This window comes from Topomyia yanbarensis, chromosome 3 (genome assembly GCF_030247195.1).
Source record: "Topomyia yanbarensis strain Yona2022 chromosome 3, ASM3024719v1, whole genome shotgun sequence".
NCBI classification, from domain to species: domain Eukaryota; kingdom Metazoa; phylum Arthropoda; class Insecta; order Diptera; family Culicidae; genus Topomyia; species Topomyia yanbarensis.
The window spans coordinates 163,824,705-163,848,091 of NC_080672.1; the positions used below are offsets into that span (position 1 = coordinate 163,824,705).

General features: G+C 36.2%; 1 protein-coding gene across 4 annotated transcripts in view; it reads left to right on the top strand.

Moving 5' to 3' along the window:
• The window catches only part of LOC131693574 (uncharacterized), a 191,185-nt gene that overhangs the window by 108,687 nt on the left and 59,111 nt on the right, over window positions 1–23,387 (top strand). For all 4 annotated transcript variants that reach the window (XM_058981497.1, XM_058981498.1, XM_058981499.1 and 1 more), the window contains one exon: window positions 4,787–5,016. In XM_058981497.1, the coding sequence (XP_058837480.1) occupies window positions 4,787–5,016 (230 nt within the window). The remainder of the gene's footprint in view (window positions 1–4,786; window positions 5,017–23,387) is intronic.

Below are 23,387 nucleotides of genomic sequence, written 5' to 3' on the forward strand. Positions count from 1 at the left end.
CACCAAGTCAAAAACTGTTAGCTACTAAATCGCTGTTCGTTCTTTTATAGATAAAGGTTTAAGAGCAAACCAAATACAGACATGACTTAGACCATATTCTTATTACGCGTCACCCAGTGAATAATGGAAACCAGTGGCGTAGCCAGGGGGGGGGGGGGGTTGGGGGTTAAACCCCCCCCCCCAAACCAAAGTTAATTGGATTGAAAAAAAAATTGATACTGACGAATTTAATTTAATATTCCACAAAATATTTTTGGAAAAATATTCTCTGATCACTACATTAAGAACTGTGTTTAAAGCGCCATGAGAACTTTTGGAAAATTGTGGGAAGGGGATCTTGTAACTTATCTCTTAGCCAAATTCCCATAGTTGTCAAATTACTTCAATGTAAAATAAAATAACTGTCTGAATTATTATGAGCTCATTTTTGGAAAGATGCTTCAAAATATGGATTAGAGACAATTTTTCGAATGGGAATCTAAATTTGAATAGGTTGATTGCATATAAAACATAAGCTTGTTTACCTAAAACTTGCATACATTTCAACATTTGCTGAAAATGTATTTTTTAGATTGTGTAGAGTTTAGACAACAATTCAATATAGTTAACAACAAGAATAACATTTCAGAAACTAGTTGAAAGCTGATGTAATTTTGTCTCTAGCAGGTCAGGATCGGTTTTATGAGCATTGGATTTTTGTTGTATTATCAACTATATGAATAGCCTCTTAGCAGGATGCAATGAATGGCGTACTAAAATTTTGTGTGCTACGTACTAGTACTGCAAGTTGTGAGGTTGACTAATGAAGAAAAGTAAAATTAATGCTCGATAAATTTTTAACGGTCACGATCACATTCATTCGAAACTGCCAAATTTCGATGTTAAGTAACATTGAAGAATTTCAAAACGTGAAACTGTTCATCTGCTGATAGAATAATTTTGACGGTTAATCCTCCTAGAAGTAATTATAGAGAAGAATTACTCTTCAAGCAAATTTGAGTCGAGACTTAATGTCTCCAGCAAAGTTTTCGAAAGTGCTATTTCAAACAACTTTGTCAAAGACATAAATATCCCACATATAGTAGTAGAAAACCTTTACAACAAGCTATTCTGAAATTACTGTATTTGATAAATCGCTTCTGCGGTAATTAAATAATAAATTCACATTGCGTTCAAGGTGCCTTTGAAGCTTACAAAAAAAAATAAGGGAACTGGATTTAAAACAAATAATTCCCAGGGATTAAAAGGACTCAAAAACACAAAGAGTGATTCCATTTTCAGAAGCTAGAATCAATTCGGCGCTGGCTTAGTCCGCCCACCAAGTTAGTGTCGGATTCTGATGAGATGAAGTCGAAGCGCATGTTTCAGTTCCATCCATCCATAATTTAGTTATAGGTTTTGTGTTCTCAACTCGCAATGATTGTTTCAAACAATTTTATCCGTAGCGCAGAAAAAAATAGTTTTAACCTAAATTTTTCTTCACTTAGGAGAAATATAGCAGGCCCAGTCCATTTAAATCCCTATATGTTGAATTCATGTAGCCTTCATACTTTCAACAAAATTGTTTGAAATGACATTATCAAAAACTTTGCTGCAGGCACCATGTCTCTTAATATTTTTGAAAAATTAATTCACCATAATTACCTCCATGAAAATTAATCACTAAAATTTCTATATCAAAGCAGGCGCTGTTTTATGTTGATAACTTCCCGAAGTTGCCAAACCTTCAAAGTCAAGGATTATTATATTAGGTGATCTTGAACGTTGAAAATTTTTTAGATCATTTATCCCACTTTAAAAGATCACAATTTTTGACTTCATTGACATATTATACAAGAAAATAATCTATAGAGGTTTGAAAACTGTTCCATGTTGATCCTTCTTGTTTGTAGACTGGAATGACATCTGTTAGACTACTTATGTTTTTGAGTTTTCAATAATTTATCAAACTCATATTATACTGTGTTGCGTTTCGGCTTCGCCTCATCAGAAACCAACACTAACTTATTGTCGGAATAGATTAGCGCCGGCTTGACGCAAATCCCTTAAAACTAAAACACACTTTGTGTTTCAATCAAACGACTGATCAAACGTGATGTCCCGTTCGAGCAGAAGTTCTGTTTATGCCTATGAGACACAGTGAAACCGAAACTTGTCTTGGCTTACCAGGCCTATGCGAAAGCACTATGCTATATTTCACCCTAAGGAGGGAAATTTGGTAAAAACCAAAATCTCTCGCTTCTGCTCGAACGGGACATCATGTTTGATCAGTCGTTTGATTGAAACACAAAGTGTGTTTTAGTTTTAAGGGATTTGCGTCAAGCCGGCGCTAATCTATTCCGACAATAAGTTAGTGTTGGTTTCTGATGAGGCGAAGCCGAAACGCAACACAGTATGAAATAAGGATTTGTGCCCTCCTGTACAAAGACTGGTTTTTACCAACAAATTTTCACCCTAGCGAGAAATTTTGGTTTTTACCAAATTTTCCTCCTTAGGGTGTAATATAAACTCATATTAAATTTTAGCATTTTTTCAAAAAATTTGCGATTCTCATCAAAACCCCCTCCAAACCAAATTTCTGGCTACGCCACTGATGGAAACCAATGAGAATGTCGCTAATAAAACTATAACTTCTAGAATTATTATGATGATGGCCCCACCTCATTCCCACATAAAGGTGTTATCTGAACGATTTATCTAGAAGGCAAATTAATATAATTAAACGTTATCTTGCAGACCGATATTTTGAAACAGATCCCCCTGCAGAGTTAACATATTCGTCATAAAAAATTGCATAGTACCGAAAATACTGGTACGGGCTTTTGTTCAGTACCGGTATTACGGTACCAAAAATGGGTCCGTATTCCCGGGATTTTCGGTACCGGTATTACCGGTACCACAACCCTAGCTGAAACCCTTACCTTCCCCCTTAAGTTTAAATACTCCTTTCTCCATCGTTTTTTTTAATCTTCTTAGGCTCTCTTCATTCTCAAATAACGCCATGTAATTATGAAGGTCAGATTATATTACGTCAGCATACGGTTAACTGCGAATTGTATTATGCGGATACAGTAAAGAGAAACGAAATGCACATATTTGACTTCAATATCAATGTTTTATAATCTTTCCAGTTACCGTCACAATATGCCCCAATACGTGATATGCTGAATTTATTTGTCTCTCTGATGTGATACTTCATAATTTAACATATCTCGTGTGTTTTTAAAAGGGTTAATAAGCATACTACCAAAATACACTTCGAGGGAACTTTTCGGACAATCCGCTACCCACCGAGCATGGATTTTGACATTTTTTGAAAGAGGATTTATTTTTCGTCTGTTGCTTTGATCTATAATCGACGAGTAATGATTTGTCCGAAATTTCACCTCAAAATGTATTTTGACAGTATGCTTATTGGATCAATTAAAAAAAATATGCGAGATATGTCCATTTATAGGAGCCCCGAGCGGTGTTGAGATGGCCCTGTTACAAGACGCTATAACTAACCAGAAAGTGACCTTGAATTAAATTGGCCCTTGTCGTCATGACTGCTCCTTAGGTGATGTCCACTCAGCTCTCAGTCCAGACCCCAGTCCTTCGAAGTAATGTTCAATCTGCTGTTTCAAATATAATCTAACGTTTGTTTTTATCTGTCAATACGATGGTACTGTATTTATAAATCGCACCTTTTAGATTTGTTCTATATCCCAACTGTCCTATTCTATAAAATTACCAAGCACAAAAACGAAGCACAACGCATGTATAATAACATTTACGCTTTTTTACCGTTTTATCCATCCAACCGAATAAAAATGTCCATATTCAATCAATTTACTGACCATTAACAATTCGATGGCCCAGTTATCCTCATTCCAGCCAACCATATTTGATATCGCTTCGATTTTATTCCAAACTCGGCATTCCGAACTCATCGGTGATTGTGGCACCAAAATGATTGCACCACCGACGCGGCGTTGATGCCGGTGCAGGATAATTGTATATGGGTTAGCCAAACAGCCAATCAACGTCACTATTTATTTTGGTGCTAGCTTCTGTTGGCGGCAATTCAAATATTATTTTTGAACATTTTACGCTCCAAATATGAACAGCAGTGCCTTTGTTCTACACAACCGAGTGAGTGTTTGCCCGTCGCCTCTTCGCTTAGGGGTTTTATGTCGCACACCACGCCATTGACAACCAGGCACTAGGCAGGCAGACAGACGGTGAACATTTCGGTCCTTTATTGTGCTACGGGGATACGGAGCGGCCCATCAAATATGCTCCCATTACGATATCTAGGACATTTTCTCGGTTCCCATTTGTGGACGATGGACGAGCAAAATGAGTGCTTTGGAGTGAAAGAAAGCTTATGACACATAATTTTACCCGACGGAATTCATCTAGTGTGAAGAGCTAATATTTATTTTGGGAAGGCAACATTTTTTTCGAGAAGATTTGGAAGTTTTGTGATTATTCATTTTTTATTACGCGTTAATGTTGGGCTGGATTTGTTTTTGTTTTCTTCCTCAGAACGGGCTTCAGGAGAAACTAAAATGTTTTCGTTTAATCAGGTAATTACGTAACTTTCCTTGAGAGAATTTATTTCACGATTGTTTGCCAGCAATTCCCACCAGTTTGATTTACGCGAAATACTTTCCTTTTGCGCAAAGTTTCAACAACCGATCGGCAGGCTGCCTCTTTCTACCATGGAAGGGACGGATACACTGCGGATGGAACTAATTCACTAATTGATGGCATTTCTTTCCTGTTTCTCTTCACTCCACAGGCGGTAGCACCGACACGAGCAAGGACCACTGCAATAAAACTGTCGATATTTACGAGGATGTTGCATCGCCAGAGGTGACGAACCTCAACCGCAATAGGCCGCTTACCTGCTGGTACCGGTTCCGGAGCTTCCGAGGGGCACCCCGTGATTGGGTGCTGAGGTTGAATTTCAAAAAGTTCAAAGTTGGAACGTTACTCAATGCGACGCATTGCGATGGCGGCTATCTGCAGGTGAGTTTTCAGAGAAGGCTGGTGTATGTTCGCACGTTTCGGATCAATGAGCCGAGTTGTTTCAGAATGCGCCATAATCCATCTATTGATGTTTTGTGCTTGGTTGATTATTCAAACGTTTTTTTTGGTCAAAGGAAATTCGAAGTTCGAATAGCACATTGGATAATTCAACTCCCCAACAGAAGTGTGGAAATCAATTTAGATTTTACTCATCTGTATAACTTTGAAAAATGAACTAAACTGAAATTTTTCAAATGAAATGGGTACCGATGACAACGCATTCTAAAAAGTTCAGTTGATTTTATATTTATTTATTTCTTCACCTTTAAAAATCTATTTGTTAATCTTTCGCAATAAACTGACAATAACTGTTCTCAACACAAGCTCCACGTTTAAAAACCCAAACGCCCGGTCCATGCCACCTGTATAATTCCCGAAGCTCAGCCTCAGCCACCCGGTTAGTATAGCAACTGGTTTCCACCCGATCCACTACGCGAGTGCGAAGTGCCGTGTACCATTAGTGCAAAGGATCGAGGTTTTAAGCCAAAAATTCGAAATCGACTTTCTTTCTCTGATAGCATGAGTAAAGACTCCGAATGAGTTGAGCGATAGTGCGCCTCCACCAAATCTAAAAATGCAAACCGTCGTCAACCGTCCACCTCCACCACTTACATTGGTTTAACCTTTTTTGGGTGTTAACTTTTTGTAACGAATAAGGTGTTAGCGGGTCATATTGACTCCGATTTCAAACTCAGCTTTAAGACATATTTTCAGTCAAATCTATATGAATTTGTACCCAAATTGTTTGTTAGAGTTCAAATTTTCAGTTTCTGAAAAATATTGCCGTTTTTTGCCAGGTTGGCCAGCGGGAATCGGTGCCGAATGGGGTCATGTTTGGCATACATAAATGTATGCAGAACAGACATCACAAATCACAGGTTTATTGACAAAATACTAATAACAAACACAAAAAAACAAAAACAAGAATATATACTAAACTTGTCCGTGACACGACCAGTGATGTACCGATGGGAAAAATTCCATCTTCCCGGCTTTTTATTTTTGGGTTTTAACCGGGTTTTTTCCCAAATCATTTTAACCCGGACGAAATATGGGTTTGTTCGTTTTATCGAATGCATAATGTTCATTTAATACTGTTTATCCTTTCGGCAGTCGCGCTAGTGCACTGAGTGCACGCTGCTCTGAAAATCTAGCGAAATCGTCTTAGGGCACCAGCGGCTGCTCATTCAGTGGGCTATAAGCGCGACTTCCGGAGGGTTAAAGAATCTTGCATTTACATTTGAGAGACCGAAAACAAAAGTCGCAAGGATAAAACATACTTTGTAGAATCCACTCCAGATATCTTAGCATGTAAAAATCGAATATAAACATCAAGCGTAAAAATCGGACAGAGATCCTTGAGCATGAAATTCGCTCAGAGGAAATTCCGTACAACGTTACATTCAAGATTAAAAGTTGGATAAATAAAAGTCCTTTGTAAGAACCGGATATACTTTTTTACGGTATTTATTCTGTAGGACATAATCGAAAAGCTAATGTCCAATTTCGAAATTTGAAGTTTAAATTCAATTTTCACATTCTAATATATTTAATACGGGTTTTACGAAGCATTTTCTGTACCTGCGACTTTAATTTCGGTCCATTCCATATTCCAACTGGTTTCATATAATACTGGGAACAATAGTCATTGTTACTCTGACAAGTGAAAATTAGAATAATCGTGTGATGCCCAAACTACTTTTATTCTGCTAGTTACTCATTTTAGGGGTTGCTATACTTTTAGGGAAATGAGGTAAGTATTCACACAAAATTAAGAAAACTTTTCGGTGAAAAGTGAGTAATATGCATAATGTGAGTGACCTTGACATTCGTCATTAGTATGAATCGTAATCAGAACTCTCACAAATCACAATCCGAATTTTTTTGGCATCAACTACATCAGCAACAGTAGAAAAAATGTTTAGTTCGTTTAGGTGGATTCACAGTAAGAAACGCAATCGACTTAGCCCAAACATTGAAAAGTTTTATCACTTATTTAATTACAATATTTGTAAAAAAATGTTGGATCACCGCTATAACAATGATTCAATCGAGGAAAACCATTCAAAATTCATATACATGCAAAACTTTATGACAATAATGCTCCTAAATAAAATAAAAATATTTGGATAACAATACATTAATGTTCAATTACCAAAATATCAAAAAATGCAAAAAACCCAACCTTCCCGCGACAAAACCGTTTTAACCGGGAACAAACCTTGGGTTTTTTCCCCAAAATTATAAAAATCCGATTTGGTACATCACTGGACATGACTGATCTTGGATGTTCCAGATTTCGATTGCGATGCCGATTACGGTGGAATAATAGTATATCTCATAACGTTAAACAAGTGACAATGTGGTCAATCAATGAAACTGATCCCAAAAATTTGTAATAAGGTTGAAACTTTATATAAAATCTCATCTAAAATGATATTAACACTCCACTATTGACCCTGAATTCTATTCGAAAATCATCCGGAACATCTGTATAATCGGCCAATTCATGAATTTAGTTCTAGAACTCTGATGTTTTTTTGAAAATATCTGTTGGATTGGCATAAATTCGTAGTTATAACTGGAAATTGGTCCCATAATAACTTTCCGGAAGATCTGGAACATCCGCGCAGCTGGTCAATTAATGAACCTTGTCCTAGATTTCAAAGATTTTCTTCCATTTAATTCCACTATGTTTTTATAGTTAGATGCACTTGCACTTCACTATTTAACAGATACCGGTATTTCGATTACTACTTGTAATTTTCTTCAGTGTTTGTATCAGTCTATACAAACACTGAAGAAGATTACAAGTAGTAATCGAAATACCGGTATCTGTTAAATAGTGAAGTGCAAGTGCATCTAACAATAAAAACATAGTGGAATTAAATGGAAGAAAATCTTTGAAACATTACGTACATTCCACTAAGACCTCCGTTGGGGGTGGTCGTAGCGTAGTTGGTAAATTGATTGCCTTGTACGCAGCGCACCTGGGTTCGAGTCCCGACCCCACACATAGGGTTAGAAATTTTTCATAAGAGATTTTTCTAACCCGAAGAGGCGAATGACCTTACGGTTAAAACCTCTATAATCGAAATAAAAAAAAAAAAAAAAAAAAAAAAATAAGACCTCCGTTCGCGTATATCTTGTCCTAGAGCTCTGAGATATTTTCGAAATTCGCATAAATTCGTACTTGTGACTGGGATAGAGACCCATTGACCTTTCTAATGATCCGGCGTAGAATTGGCCAGTTCACAAATAGGGTCTTTGTTCCGGTCAATTGAGTCTTCTTCTAAATACTGTAAAGGTCAAACCTTTTTTGCGAGATTGTGTCCCGTCGCTGTGCCTTTGATATTGCGAAACTAACGCTGTTACGAACGTTAAAGTGTTCCAAGTGGCTTAGTTCCTGCTTTAATAGATGTAGGACCACGGATCATATTAATTACCAGCTGTGACAATTACTTAGAAAGTGATAAATGCTCGCCCGAACATCAAAACGCTCAGTTATGTAGGGTAAAAGGGTATAATACGCCCCACCGGGTCAAAATTTCCCTCTTCGATTCCCAGGCTTCCTGAATTATCTAAAAAGTAAAAATGACTGATAACAGTATCGTTTCATGAAATCAATGTACTAAGTTAGTTTGGTATTTTTAATACGTTGCAAAACAACAATATACACAAAAGTTTCAAAAGAGCTACTTTAATGTAAGCTCCCACTTTTTCCAATAGCATTACAACCAATTAGAAACAGTCGGATTCGATAGAACTATTTCAACTAATTTTCTAGAATATTATAGCTACTATCTTATTTTTTAGCTTTGCTTAAAACTATGTGCGTGTAGAATTATTCATGTATTCACAAAATCTCATCGCCGGCCAAAAAGCTCCACCCATTGTTGTGGGGCATACTCGCCGATTGTTGTGGGGTATATTACACTTTCGCCGGGAGCATTGTGCCCTGGATGAAAGAAAAATCTAGAATTTGGGCATCTTTGAAAAATGTTTAATAGCACTTGTATCAGGATGTTTTTAATAAAAAATGAAACGGGTACTAATTTCTAACTAATATAAGAATAAATTACAGTAGTTAGTAAGAAGATCATAGTGTCGAATGGCGAAACATAGCAATTTTTGCTTAAGGGGAGCGTATTAGACCTGTTTACCCTACAACATTCATCTGTACTAGCCGCACGACTGTTATAGACAATAGAAGTGAAACACTGCTCACTAACAAAGCTGTCGAGATGATCTGCAGAAAATGTGCTGAATGGATTACACCAGATTAGAACGGCATTTCGTGCGGTGGTTTTTGCTCAGATCGGTATCAAGCAGAATGCGTTGTGTTAACTCCCGCCGAAGTAATGAGCTGTAATAAGCACCGGAATATTCACTGGATGTGTACACCGCGCACGAAAATTTTTAACGACGTTTGTCACATCCAAGCATTTCGTGATAAGCGTGAGCTGTTGTCCGACGCTGCTGCGATTATTCCTGTCCGCCCACCATCTGTTGCTTGACACACACAATCACAAACGGAAGAATGTGCTTCGGGTTTGTTTGAGGAGGTGCGTAAAATGAAATTATAAATTGAAGGTGTCCAGCGAGCTGTAGCCGGAATTTCACGCTCGCGCTCTAATCTGCCTGCACGAAAGGATTCTTTTTCGGTTCAAGCATCTCCTTTATCGTCAACAAGGTTAATGCACGGTACCCGGAATGTAACGAACTATGCCCATTCATCACCGTCTAGTACATCTATAGCGGTAAGCTTGAATCTAGTTGGTACCGCCACACTGTACTATCTTTGATTTTAGGCCTGAGTTTAGTCCGGCCTGTCATTGTCACGTTAGTACCTGTCATTGCAGAAATGGCTGCATCCTGAAGCCAAATGAAAACAGTGTAAAAGGCCGCCATGTTCCTCTTGCATACATCTCAATAATTTGAATCAACTTTTCGAACTTTATGTACAATATTATGGCCCATGTTGCACACAAACCATGTGAGGCCAAGTAAGCAAGTATTATCCCGTACGAAAATCAGGTGTAATCGAATTTTAAATGCATTTTTTTAAATATTCTTTATCGTCCTATATCTAGAAGGTGCTACACGCTCATTTCAAAACGCCACATCGAAGAGTTATATTGCAGGTTAGCAGAAGTCGAATCATATTGAAACAAACTGTCGAACGAAATTTTATAATTGGATTCAGAGATGAAAATTGTTTTCGTTCGTTAGTTTACCTATGGCTATCAAAATGAGTGAAGTTTAATTTGCTCACAATTTTTTAGTTATTTTTACATGAGGAAAAGAATATATATTCCCTTTTCTAGTTGTATCTTCTCACAAAGAACACCATAAGCAAGTGGAAGTTTATTTATATTTTTACTGCTTTTGAAAGAGCTCAAAACTAAGATTGAATAAAAAATTGTAAATGAAGCCATGCCATATAGCCTAAGTAACACTTTTAAATATGACGGCAAACAAACTGTTACAAATATTTTCATTTTGATCGTTATTTAAATGTTATCGGAGCTTGCTTGTATTGTTTCGTAATTTATAATTTTCTAGCATATCTTGAACGATTTGCATTTCCGCTGTAGTACAAATTGTCGTTTAATTCTTTATGATAGAACAGATATGCACATGGTATGAAAGAGCTGTGAAAGCTGAGACTAAACAGATGACTTGGCAAAATGACGCAAAAAGTTGAATACGGAAAAATCGCCTAAATCGTGTCGGAACTTAAGGGGGGTTGTGTAAGGTATTATCGGCAAAAAATTGGATACTTTTTTAATTTTTTTCGATGCAAATTTTTTTCGATGCAAAGATTCTTTGTCTTTTCAGTCAGGCGCCACATCGAAATCTTGTTTTGCAGTATACACCATAACTCAAAATCTACTGGACAAACGTTGAGACATTTGCACAGTTGTTTTTCACAGCATTTCACAAGTGATTAAGGGAGCTTTTATTTTTTGGTCAATTTTCGATTTTTTCGTAGCACTTTGAAACCAAAGTCCGATTATTGCTAAAACAACGATTAACATGTTACTGTAAAATAATAATATTTAGCAGTTTGCAAAAAGCTCTTGTAGTTGCCTGGGCAATGATGTGAAGAAGAAGAATTGTGCAAAATTCAGAACGGTTGGTCCAAGAAATTTTGTCTGCATCCAGTATCAGGTTCAATTTGTAAATTTATAATTGTTAATTCATTATCAGACAGATGGCAGACTATAAGAAGTAACTAATTATAATTTTTATTAATTAAAATTACTGGACTTTTGGTATTTCAGGCATGATTGGATATTCGCGCTGATAATTTGAATTACTTCATTTTCAGCAAAGTAGGTCTGCAAAATTCTATATGCATGGTTAGTAGACTAGTTGGGTAGGATAGTATAATAAGCCTCACCAGGCTAAAATTTCATATCCCAAAACATGGAGAACGAAAACAATTCAAAAATATAATTTTCAATTTTGCCGCAACGCTTCTTATGTATAACCCATTTGTACTGCCAACTTTACCCGCGTTTTTCTCGAAACCACTGGCCGGAAATGTAACTGGAGCAAATGATTTTTGGTTGCTTTGAAATTTTCACAGTATATTCAAAATTGATTTTTCTAGTTACGTTACGCAGGATTAAATTTTTTATTGCTTACCTTTTTATTGATTAACGATTTTGTGTAGATTTTTATGACATTCACTACGTTTTTTCACTCAAAACTGCGCCATTTCGCTTAAAATCAAATTATCGAAAAAATCCTATGTACATCGCTATTGACATAAGGAATCAGTAAAACTTTAGTTTTTGGCGCTAGGTCAAAAATCACGGGAGATAAATTTCCGACCATGGACCCCTTCCAAAAAACGCGCATGAGGTGAAAATGCTGCAGAGCCGCCATCTTGTGATGAAATTGCTCGAAAAAATGATTTGATACAATACTTATGTTATAAATCCCATTCAACAAGATGTCGATTCACCATTTTATTGAGCAATAAAAAAATTCTCGAAATAATCAGAATATTAAATGGCATAAACAGTGAATTTTAAATTAAATTTACTGTACAGTTTTTTAACATAGCCGTGTATTGCTGATCAGAACGCAGCAATGCAAATGGCAGCATCATGTTACCGGAAGAAGACAAAAATATGCTAAAATTTGTCATGCTTCTCTTGCATACATTTCGTTATTTTCAATCCTCTCTTCGGCTTTCTTCTGGATAAATATGGCTCTCTTTGCTCGCAATACAGATGGTAATAAATAAGCCAGTTTATTAGGTAGGAAAGACAAGCACTGTCGAACTACACTAATAAAATAAAATACCAATTAATGCGTAGAAAACTACGCATTTTCAATAATAGTGGAATAACCCATTAAGTGGGTAAAGAGTTCGTATTCATAAATGAATACAGCTCTTGTACGTCAACCTGGGTATGTTTTACCCTTTATTTTTCGCAGAACTGTTACAACAAAACGCGTGAAAAATATCCATTCATGAAAATCGTGCCAGAATGAAAAATACTGTCAATAGAATTATTTCTGAATTAAAAAAACATAAAATAACATTCATTTCACATTATTGTCTCCTTAACTACTTAACAAAATAAAACCGCCAACTTGATATATTTTTAATGGCTGGATCTTTTGGCTGCTCTAAAAATGCCAAACGCATATTTGCAACATCCTCAGTAGTTTAAACAGCCGTTTTTTATGAGCATTGTCGAAATGTTCCGTTTCCGCCATGACATTATCTCATCGAGTAGTTGTGAAATGAATAAAGAGCACCAATTGTTATAAGCAATAAAATACCCATTTTTTGACAGCTCGTAAAATGGGTAAAGTTTTTTTTACCATGTTTATCTACCCGAATTTTTTTATTTCCTCGTTCTTTCCTTTTCTCTACACGCTTGATTCCAATTGCACATCAAAGGGTTACAGTAGAGCACGTTTGGATGAATTGAGATCTATTCAATCAATTTAGATCAAAGTTGTCTTTGTGAATTAGAAACAGAACTACAATAAGAATTGTTTTGATTCTTTTCTTTTTGCTTATCGCTAAGAGAATAAGCGGGACCATTTAATTCGTTAATATAAATCGATAACATATTTTCACGAATGATTGCCCATATATCTATTGTACCACACATCAAAGAAAGTAAATAACGGAAGAAAATTATTGTTTTTAGAGGATAGATCCAAACAAATGACAATTGGATATAGATCGTAAAATGCAATATTTTATTAATTTACTTACACTGGTCGTTAGCAAATTGAATCAGAATGTTAACAGCTTAGAAATTAGCTCCACAAATACCCTAAGCTAAGTGCAAATAATTGATTTTAAATATGTGCAATGTTCCAATAAGAATAAAATCACATTAAACTTCTGAATACAAAATGTTTTGAAATTTATTGTGAACACAACGGTGATCAATATATTTATTTCGATTTTTGGCATAAATCATTCCAATTTGCATTGATGCATTATAGAAACATATCTATATTCTGCCTGCCACAGTGCAAAAAAAATTAAATATAACGCTCGTGAATATAAATGATCATTCTGTCAAAGTTTAATTTTCTGTTTGATCTTTGTTTACATTTTATTTAAACCTCGCTGAAAAACGTGTATAATTTTAATTCGCAGACCCTCATTGATAATTGATCTTTATTCCAAACTTGTGAAAATTCACTTGAAACGAAAATAAATGTTCTCCCCCACGTCGATAGGTATCATGTTCAATTAGAATGACACTCACAGTTCATTTTAAATTCAAATTGAAATATTTTAACCAATTTTTTAATCAAAGTATGAAATCTCGACAAACATATAATTCCGGCTTAAAAGCCAACTGTCAAAATTCTCTTTGAAAGGGAATTCCGGACAAACCGTTACACAAAAGAGAAAAATTTTCTCTTCCATTAACTGCTATGAACTGTTTTTATCCAGCGACGGTTTGTCCGGAATTTTCTTTCAAAGAGAATTTTGACAGTTGGGTTTTAAACAGTAATCATATTTTTGTCGAGAAATAACTATCATGGCACCAATTACAACCGATGGTTTAGCCACCTCCAACGCGACGAGCACCTATTCAAACTGAATAAAAACATGCATACGTATATCAATTTATTTTCTTTTGTGCAAATTATGTCACTACAAAGTACTGCACATCATCGGCCAACTTTCAACTATCCAACACATTAAAGTTGTATGTTCAGAAACATATCGGCAACAAGTTGACAAAATTGTTCTCAAACCCTATGGAACGAGATATTTGACGAAGAAAAAGCTATTTTACTCCAAGAAAATATCGGTATGAATTTACTCATTTTCTTTAACTTGAATTTGTTGTTTTTTAACATTGACGTGTAACGCAGATCAGAACGCAGCCATATAAATGACAGCATCGTTTGATTAAAGCTTACCAAATATTTTAGGCCGGTTTAAAAGTTAGTCCGGTTTAAAAACAGTTAGTACGGCTTTGTGCTTACGGCTACTAATGTACCTCTATGTTGCTATTCTTCACACGAGTCAAAAATTCAACGAGCGAAAAAGATATCTCCAATATGGTTACTACCACACTCGGGCATACTGCTATAGTGGTGAAGAAACTGGTACCTGAATGGAAGGAACAGGCTTCGATGCTTTTTATTTCATTCAAAGATGGATTCCATCAAATGCTAAATTAAAACGAATCGCTCTACGCCCATCGACATGGCCACATGGAATTTATTTTCGGGAGTTTCACCATCAATACGGAAGGTGGGATCCGAACGATTCGCGTTAATTTTGAAATTTGACTGATTTTATATTGTTGTGTAAAGTAAGCTGTAAACTGTTGAATCGTTGGTTGTTTTTGTATATGCCTACTAGGGCACTGCAAAAAAATTTTTTTTTGTATTCTCGAAGGCCCCCCTCTCATATTGTGACAAATATCAAAGTAAGGTTTAGCCACCTCCAAACCTGTTGCAAAATTCGATCGACACCATCAGCAAATCGACCAAAACAATATCGGACAATATGAATCATAAAATTGACGAACGGCTATCACACCTCGAGAACGAACTGATTTCCACTAAATGTTCTGAGCCGTACCCTCTCGTCAATTCCGACCTATTGGAGGAATTGAAGGAAGAAGTGAAAGCTATTTCCATTGCAATCTCCAACATGACAATACCAGAAAATGGCATGAAATGACGCTCGCATCGGAAGGACTACCGACCACTCCTGACCATCTCCTGCGCATTTTCATCGAAGTCTATCAGGAATATGGGCTAAACCCAGACGAAGCAGCAGCAGACCTCGACTCTTATGGAAAATTTTTATCAAGCGAAAGAACCAGGCGCCTTCAACAACTCCGCGAAGCTACGCATAAATTTGGAACGTCGAATTTTCGGAAGTAACGACGCCCTCTATAGAGGAAGAAAATATAACTGTAAGTAATTTAAATATTCCAAAATCTTCTTCGCATCCACAACAGAATTCGACTGAAATTTTGGTCTATTGCCAAAATTTTAATCGAATGAAAAGCCCAGCCAAAATGAAAGAAATCCAACAAAAACTAATTTCATCTTCTTTTAATATAATTCTTGGAACAGAAAGTAGCTGGGATGAAAGCGTAAGAAGCGAAGAAATTTTTGGAAATCAATTTAATGTATTTCGGCATGACCGTAATTTGTCTCTTTGTAATAAAAAGTCTGGAGGAGGAGTCATTATAGCCATAAACGCAGACTTTCCTTCAGAAGAAATAGAAACCATTAAACATATAGAATTTAAACATATATGGGCAAAAGCAGTAATATCAGGAGAAGTGCACATATTCTCCTCTGTGTACTTTCCACCTGAAAATGCTCACAAAAAATCATTTGAACTATTTTTTCAAACTGTAGAATCTATCATGTCAAACATGGAACCTGAAGTAAAACTGCATATTTATGGCGACTTTAATCAACGTAACACCAACTTCATCGTAGACATTGAAAACGAATCTATCTTACTCCCTGTCGTAGGCGAAAATGAAACACTTCAATACTTCTTTGACAAAATATCTGAATTTGGCCTGCACCAAATCAACCATGTAAAAAATAAACAAAATTCATATTTAGACCTCTTATTCACGAACTGCACTGGAGACTTCTGTGTTAATGCATCTTTAACTCCATTATGAAAAAATGAAGTATTTCACACAGCAATCGAATATTCAATTTTTATTCATCAAAACTCTTCCCCGAACGACTTGGAGTATGAGGAAGTGCCGGAATACCATAAAACTGACTTCGAAGAAGTCAAACGTAGACTATGTAGAATAAATTGGCAAACTGTATTGAGTATAGAAGGTAATGTCAACGAAGCAGTGACTAAATTCTATTTAATTGTAACTAATTTAATCTCTGGAACAGTACCAGTAAAAGAAGAAGAAGAAGAACTCATGGCGGCCAGCAGCCTGTATGGTTCAACCAACATCTGAAAAATTTAAAAAATAGAAAGCAAAAGGCACATAAAATTTACAAGAAAGAACATAGCATTACAAATCGGCAAAACTATCTGGATATTTGCTCCCAACTCGACATAGCCATTAACACTGCACATGAAGAATATAATCGTAAAATCGAGACTGAAAACAAGACCTATCCAAAGAATTTCTTCAATTACGTGAAAACGAAATTGAAAAGTAGCAACTTTCCATCCCAAATGCATTTTGACGGACATGTAGGAAATAACAATACTGAAATTTGCAATTTTTCTTGGAAAATTCTTTCAAGTAGTCTATACTTCATATTCCGAAACAGACCGCGACCGCGACTACTTTTCATTTATACCTGAATTTTCAAATGACATTGCCGTCCACGAACTATCTGAACACGAAATTACCACTGCACTAAAAAACTTGGACGCATCAAAAGGACCTGGACCGGACGGAATAGCACCAATATTTTTAAAAAATCTAGCAGAAGAATTCACTCTACCACTACTACATATTTTCAACATGTCACTGAAAAATGGAACATTCCCAGAAATATGGAAATCATCCTTTTTAGTTCCAATTTTTAAATCAGGCGCTAAATCGGACATCCGAAACCATCGTGGGATTGCCATTATATCATGCATTCCAAAATTATTCGAAAAACTAGTAAATGACAAAATATTTCAGCAAATCAAAAATCAAATAACAAGCAAGCAGCATGGCTTTTATAAAGGCCGCTCAACAACATCAAACCTTTTAGAATTTGTAACATTTACTGTAAATGCAATGGACAATGGCAACCATGTGGAAACACTCTACACAGACTTTAGTAAAGCATTCGACCGTATTGACATACCTTTATTACTCTTCAAACTGCAAAAATATGGCATAGAAAATAAACTATTGAAATGGCTCGAATCATATTTAACGAAACGTCAACAAACAGTTCGCTTTCAGAATATACTCTCGGAACCAATTTCTGTCACCTCTGGCGTACCCCAGGGTTCCCACTTAGGCCCTCTTCTTTTTATTTTGTACGTTAATGACATTACCTTTATACTCAAACATCTTGAATTGCTTATATATGCAGATGACATGAAACTTTTCATGGAAATAAGAAATGTCAAAGACACTGAAATATTCCAAAACGAAATAAATATATTCCACATGTGGTGTAGCAAAAGTCTACTCCAACTTAATGTAAAGAAATGCAACTCAATAACCTTCAGCAGAAAAATTTCAAATGTTCCCATAGACATACACTTAGGCAACACACTTGTAGAAAAATCCAAAATTGTACGAGATTTAGGCGTAATCTTAGACTCCAAGCTCACATTTGTTGAACATTATAATACAATAATAAATAAAGCAAATAGTATGCTGGGCTTTATTAAACGTTTCACCTACAATTTTGAAGACCCTTACACAATAAAATCATTATACAATACATATGTCAGTCCAATTTTGGAATATTGCAGCATAGTATGGAACCCATACACTGTCCTGTACGAAGAACGCATCGAATCAGTCCAAAAACAATTTATTTTGTACGCGCTTCGTAAGCTAAACTGGACGACATTTTCTCTTCCATCGTCTAAAGCACGTTGCATGCTCATTAATATACAAACACTCAAAGAACGTCGCGAATTTGCCATGCTTTACTTTATCAACGACATTATTTCTCAACGTGTACAATCCGCATCATTACTTTCGCAAATAAAATTTTATGTACCTAGCCGACAACTAAGAACTCGTAATTTATTCCAAGAACAATCTTTTAGGACAAACTATGCTAAAAATAGCCCCATCAATAGAATGATGCGTCATTATAACGAAAATTGTGTAATAATTGACCTTTCCATGTCTAGAAAACAAATCAAATCTGAACTAAACCGTAGAAATAATGTATAGTATATAAGTAAATATTGTAAAACCATTCTATGTAGTCTACATATGCTTGACGAAAAATAAATAAATAAAGTAAGCTCAGATGCCAAATTTCACATCGTTTGGACAATTCTAGACTCCCGCCCACTTCTCTTGAGATTTTTGAAATTGATGCTATGGGAAAATATGTAGGAAAAATATATTAAATGCTATAACTTTTGAAGTAACAATCAGAAAATTACAATTTACACCTCTTTTTAAAGGAAATTAATATTAGAACGGAGAATTCCTGTTTCTATAAAAATACGGGAAAGTGGGGTACTGGGTCATTTTGACCCCAAAATCCCCCATTTTTTAAATTTTTCTGCTCCGTGGTGCGAACCATACATATTTTGCAGTTTTTCTAATGTGAAAAAATCTCAGAAATCGAACGAAACCTTTTTGACCTTTGTCCAAATACGAGAAGTTGGGGTTATAGGGCTTTTTGTCATTCATATTAAATTTTATAATTTTCTCGTGCATATATCTCTATTATTCTTCATTCAATTTTCAAAAATTGTACCTTGTTGAACGTGGATACTCTATTTTTCGATTAATGGCGCGAGGTTAAATTCGATCAGAAATGCACAGAACCATTGTGAAATCTTAGAAGCTGAAGTAAACGTTTTTAAGATCTACCTGACTATTGACCGTTCTGGTTATTATGAACTGGCTGCTCCGCTTTCCACACGAGCAAATTGCCTGCCAAATCATACACTTTTTGGCAAACTTGACCAAGTTTACTGCTTCCAGCTTCCTCACGAATGTCAAACATATAACGAGCTATAAAGAAAAGGAAACTGTTGGAAGTCTGTTTTCACATTGGTCTCGTCGTTCATGATGATATGGTATGAAATTAGTTAAGGAATTTACGTTTCCACTTCGCCTTGTGGCTACACACTAAATTTTGACTGCCGAATGTTAGTACAATTTTGCTGAATTTTACTGAGCTGAAATATTAGAAAAATTTCCAGCAAAAATATCGCTGAAATCAGCAATTTGGAACTGTCAAAAACTTGGTTTGATTTGCTGAACTGGTTGTTTCAGCCATCGAATTCTATAGATTTGCTGATTTTCAGCAAAACAATTGGCTTTACTGAAAATCAGCAAAACAAAAACTTTTAGCAAATTCTGTTTTGCTGGAAGTAAAATATTTTGCTGAAATAAAATAAAGAGATTTGCTGTGTAAGGAGCTCAATTTCGTGCCAAAGTATCTTAATCCCTCGAGCACACCGGAATTACTGCCAACTGAAAAATAACGGGTAATCATAAAGCACGGCCACCAGAAGAATCCTAAGGAAGTGTAATCGAAAGCAGAAATGAGGAAAAAGTGGATCTCCACACAAAAACAAGTTGGCCCAAACGTTGTACGAGACCTCATGAGTAGTGTTAAGAAGAAGGAGCGTGCATTTGGATATTGCTAAATCTAATAAAACGAGCACGGAAAAAGTTTAATGATATGCTTTACTTTATTTCCTGAAAGTTTGAAAACGATAGTGAATTTTAACGAACGCTGTCTTGTGGTGCCATTTGATTCCGCACACCCTTTAATGCGCACGTTTTAAATTCTCCATGCACGAGGATTTCAATTGCAAAAACACAGTGATTTTAAGAGATTTTTTTTAAATTTATGAAAAGGTGACAAATCTCTAGTATTAGACACTCACTCAATGGCTGTCTTACTACCCACTCGAGCTAAAATGGTAACGCCCTGGTACCAAACATTTCAACTAGATTTAACCTCCGTAAATCATACAGTGCACTGAGTGGACAACATTCTGAAACTCAAGCAACATCGTTTTAGAGCTACAGGCGGTTGCAAATATGTAGAGAATTATGTGACTAACGGAGGGTTAAAAATTAATCTGATTTAACAAGGGCTAGTACGCCGTGAAGCTTACTACAAGAATAGAATTAAAAGTATTTAATGGAGCGTGGTCTGCTCTTTCCGAGTCATATGTGAGAAGTATTTAACTGTACCATTAGATGGATCGCCATTTCGCCACGTTTTCAAGCCCGTAATAATGGGCGACACCAAGTAAATAATTCCATTCATCAAGGCGCTTCAACATATGTCATATACCCGTGAAATCCGTGATTCCGATTTCATTTATTAGGCTCAAAATGAATATGTGTGAGAATTTGTTACTCATATGTGGCATAAGCCAGTATAGTTTTTAGTTATTCTTCAATTTCACCCTCATCCAGTATTACTTGCCACCCGGTTCGCACAAAGCTTGACATGCATCATTCGTGATTCGAAATAGAATTCTCGAACAACCAGAATTCACTTTATCCCATTTACCTTTGCATACGAGCAGTTTCCACCCACAAAGCACACACAAAGGAATCATAAGCAATGAACTGTAAATTATTTATTCGATCACACAGCTCATCACAACTGTGCAAGAGGACACGTTTTTCTATTTTCTTTTTTTCCACCCATCTTCTCTGTCCGCTGAGTGCATTACAAAGGAAACTTTTTCACGTAATAGATGAAGCTACAGATCATGCACTTTTTCCATGTGGATACAGTGAAGAGATAAGTTGGGAATATTGGCTGAAAATATGATTTCGATGGATGAACTGAATAGAGATAGCTGAAATCGATTCCAAGAAGAGCGTTCTTATTGTCGATGAGTCCTCAATGCGGTGAAACAGCTTATTCTTTGTATTGGTTTACTTAGTCTAGATTGAGGTTCACATTCTAAAAGAGAGAAACTGTTTTTTAGCTATTTGATAGCAACTTATTCATTCTTTTATTTTATAGGGAAGACCGGGGCTAGTTGGCGGTGTTTTCAGTTTTCAATTTTTACCGCTTTGAAGTAGGTAGTTCTTGTAAAATAGAACACGCGGCATAAAAGAGCAGACCGTTGGCAACATCTCTGAATTTTTTTAAAGTGTTCGATGCATTGTCTTCATTTTTAGAGACAAAAATATGTGACGCGGAAAATCCGCCAACTTACCCTGGCCCCGGCGGAAAACCCGCCAACTTACCCCAACCGCATATTTTATTAAAAACAATTAAAAAAATTACTGTTGTTTGTGGGTAGATTTAATATCTATACGGATACTGAAAGCTCTTTTAACGCGCTATCGAAAAATATAATCATTCGGGAAATAGATTGAAAATTACCCGAAATAACGCAAAGTATTTAAAATTTAGAAAATTTACTTGGTATGATCGAAAACACAATATCACCCACAACTTCTACCAAACAAATCGTTTTGCAACAAAAACACATTGGATAATGGGTTTCACATAACTTGAGCTACACAAGAAGAGGCTGCACTATACTGCCCATGATCGCATACCAGTCCCATAAAGATAGGAAATCCCATAGAAAACGGGACAAATATGCGATCATGGGTAGTATATGTCTAATTAAAACAAAGAAAAAGGGATTCCGCCAACTTACCCCAACCGCCCACGAACCCCGGACTCCCCTACAATGTTATATACTTTATACGTTACTTCGAGAGTGTGATTGAATGGTGTTCTGGTACATTTTGACCGCTTTAAGTTTATAACAATTTAATTTGATAATAAACTACATATAACTATGGTCTGCAAAGTGCGAAAGTCTAACATTTATCTAACGATGGTATAGCCTTATGTAAGAAACCTCTATACAAACTTTAAAGAGAATTCAACCGAACAGTAGAAGATTGTTCTCACACATATAGGATAAATCTTGGGGTAAATTCATGTTCGCTGTTTCATACACGTGGGTGGGTGGGTATTTCAAAAGTTCTTATTCGTTTCTCGCTCCATCTGATTTTATATTCTACCCAACTGTATCAACGAAATTAAATATTCTGATTGACCTCAATTAAGACAGTGGCATACACATATATAAACCGAACCGCTTCCAATTAAATCATCTCCGCAATAATGAACTCTTGTGGAGTTATCCCGCCCGGTGTCTATATGGGTAAAGATCTGAATCAATGCGTTCCGATTGGTCCGGTTCGTTGCGAAAATTCTGCTCGTTATTGTCAATCAATCTTTGTTAACCTGATTTTGCGTCCGGAAATAACACCGGCTTCGATTCAGACCGGAACGTTTAGATAGGAGTTCGAATGTGGTGATCCTGGATTCAACTGAAAAATAACAAGACTAAGCTTTTACCGCAGATCCTTGAGAAAACAGGCACCTAGCAGATTGCCGTTCCGTTACGACCCCGGTTCCATCTCATTAAGAGGATCAGTTCAGCATTGATGTCGGATTTGCATCCGAAGCAGATGGTTTCGATGGTAACACAGCCAGTCCAGGTCCGGGCGCTCTGTGATAGCGATGCCGTTTCGAACAGGAATGAGCCCAATCGAACCATATCGAAATGAAGGAGCAGCCAGCCGGATACAAAACGAGCAATCAACAGCCAGCCAAAACCAGAAACCGTCAGACGGAGAGTCCGAGATTGCCCGGGTGGCAGTGATGATGATTACGTTAATGGTTATGTGAAAGCGTTTTTCATTCGGTCCGTCTGTTCCTGTTTGTGGAAAATGTGTATATGAAATGTATGGAGAAAATAAATAGTTTATCGAGGAATTATCAGCGTCTACTGTACGAATCATGGAATCGGGTTTGGAGTGGATGCTGGATGGTGCTCATAATGAATCATATTATCGAACAGTGTGTGTTTATATAATTAAGTACACAAGAGAAAATACGTCCATGTCTATCCGAGCTATGAGTTACCCAATCAGAAACCTATCGGAATGCAGGGACTATCTAGTAGAAAATCCCTTGATTTATTTTCGAAACTCAGAACAAGAGAATGGAAATAGATTGTGCAAACTTTATGTCAGATATCAGAAGTTTTTGTTGCTTCTAACTTACTATATATTCAAGAATTTTTGGAAAAATATAATAGAAACTAAAATTCTATGCAAATATCAGAGCATTTTGAAATGACCAAT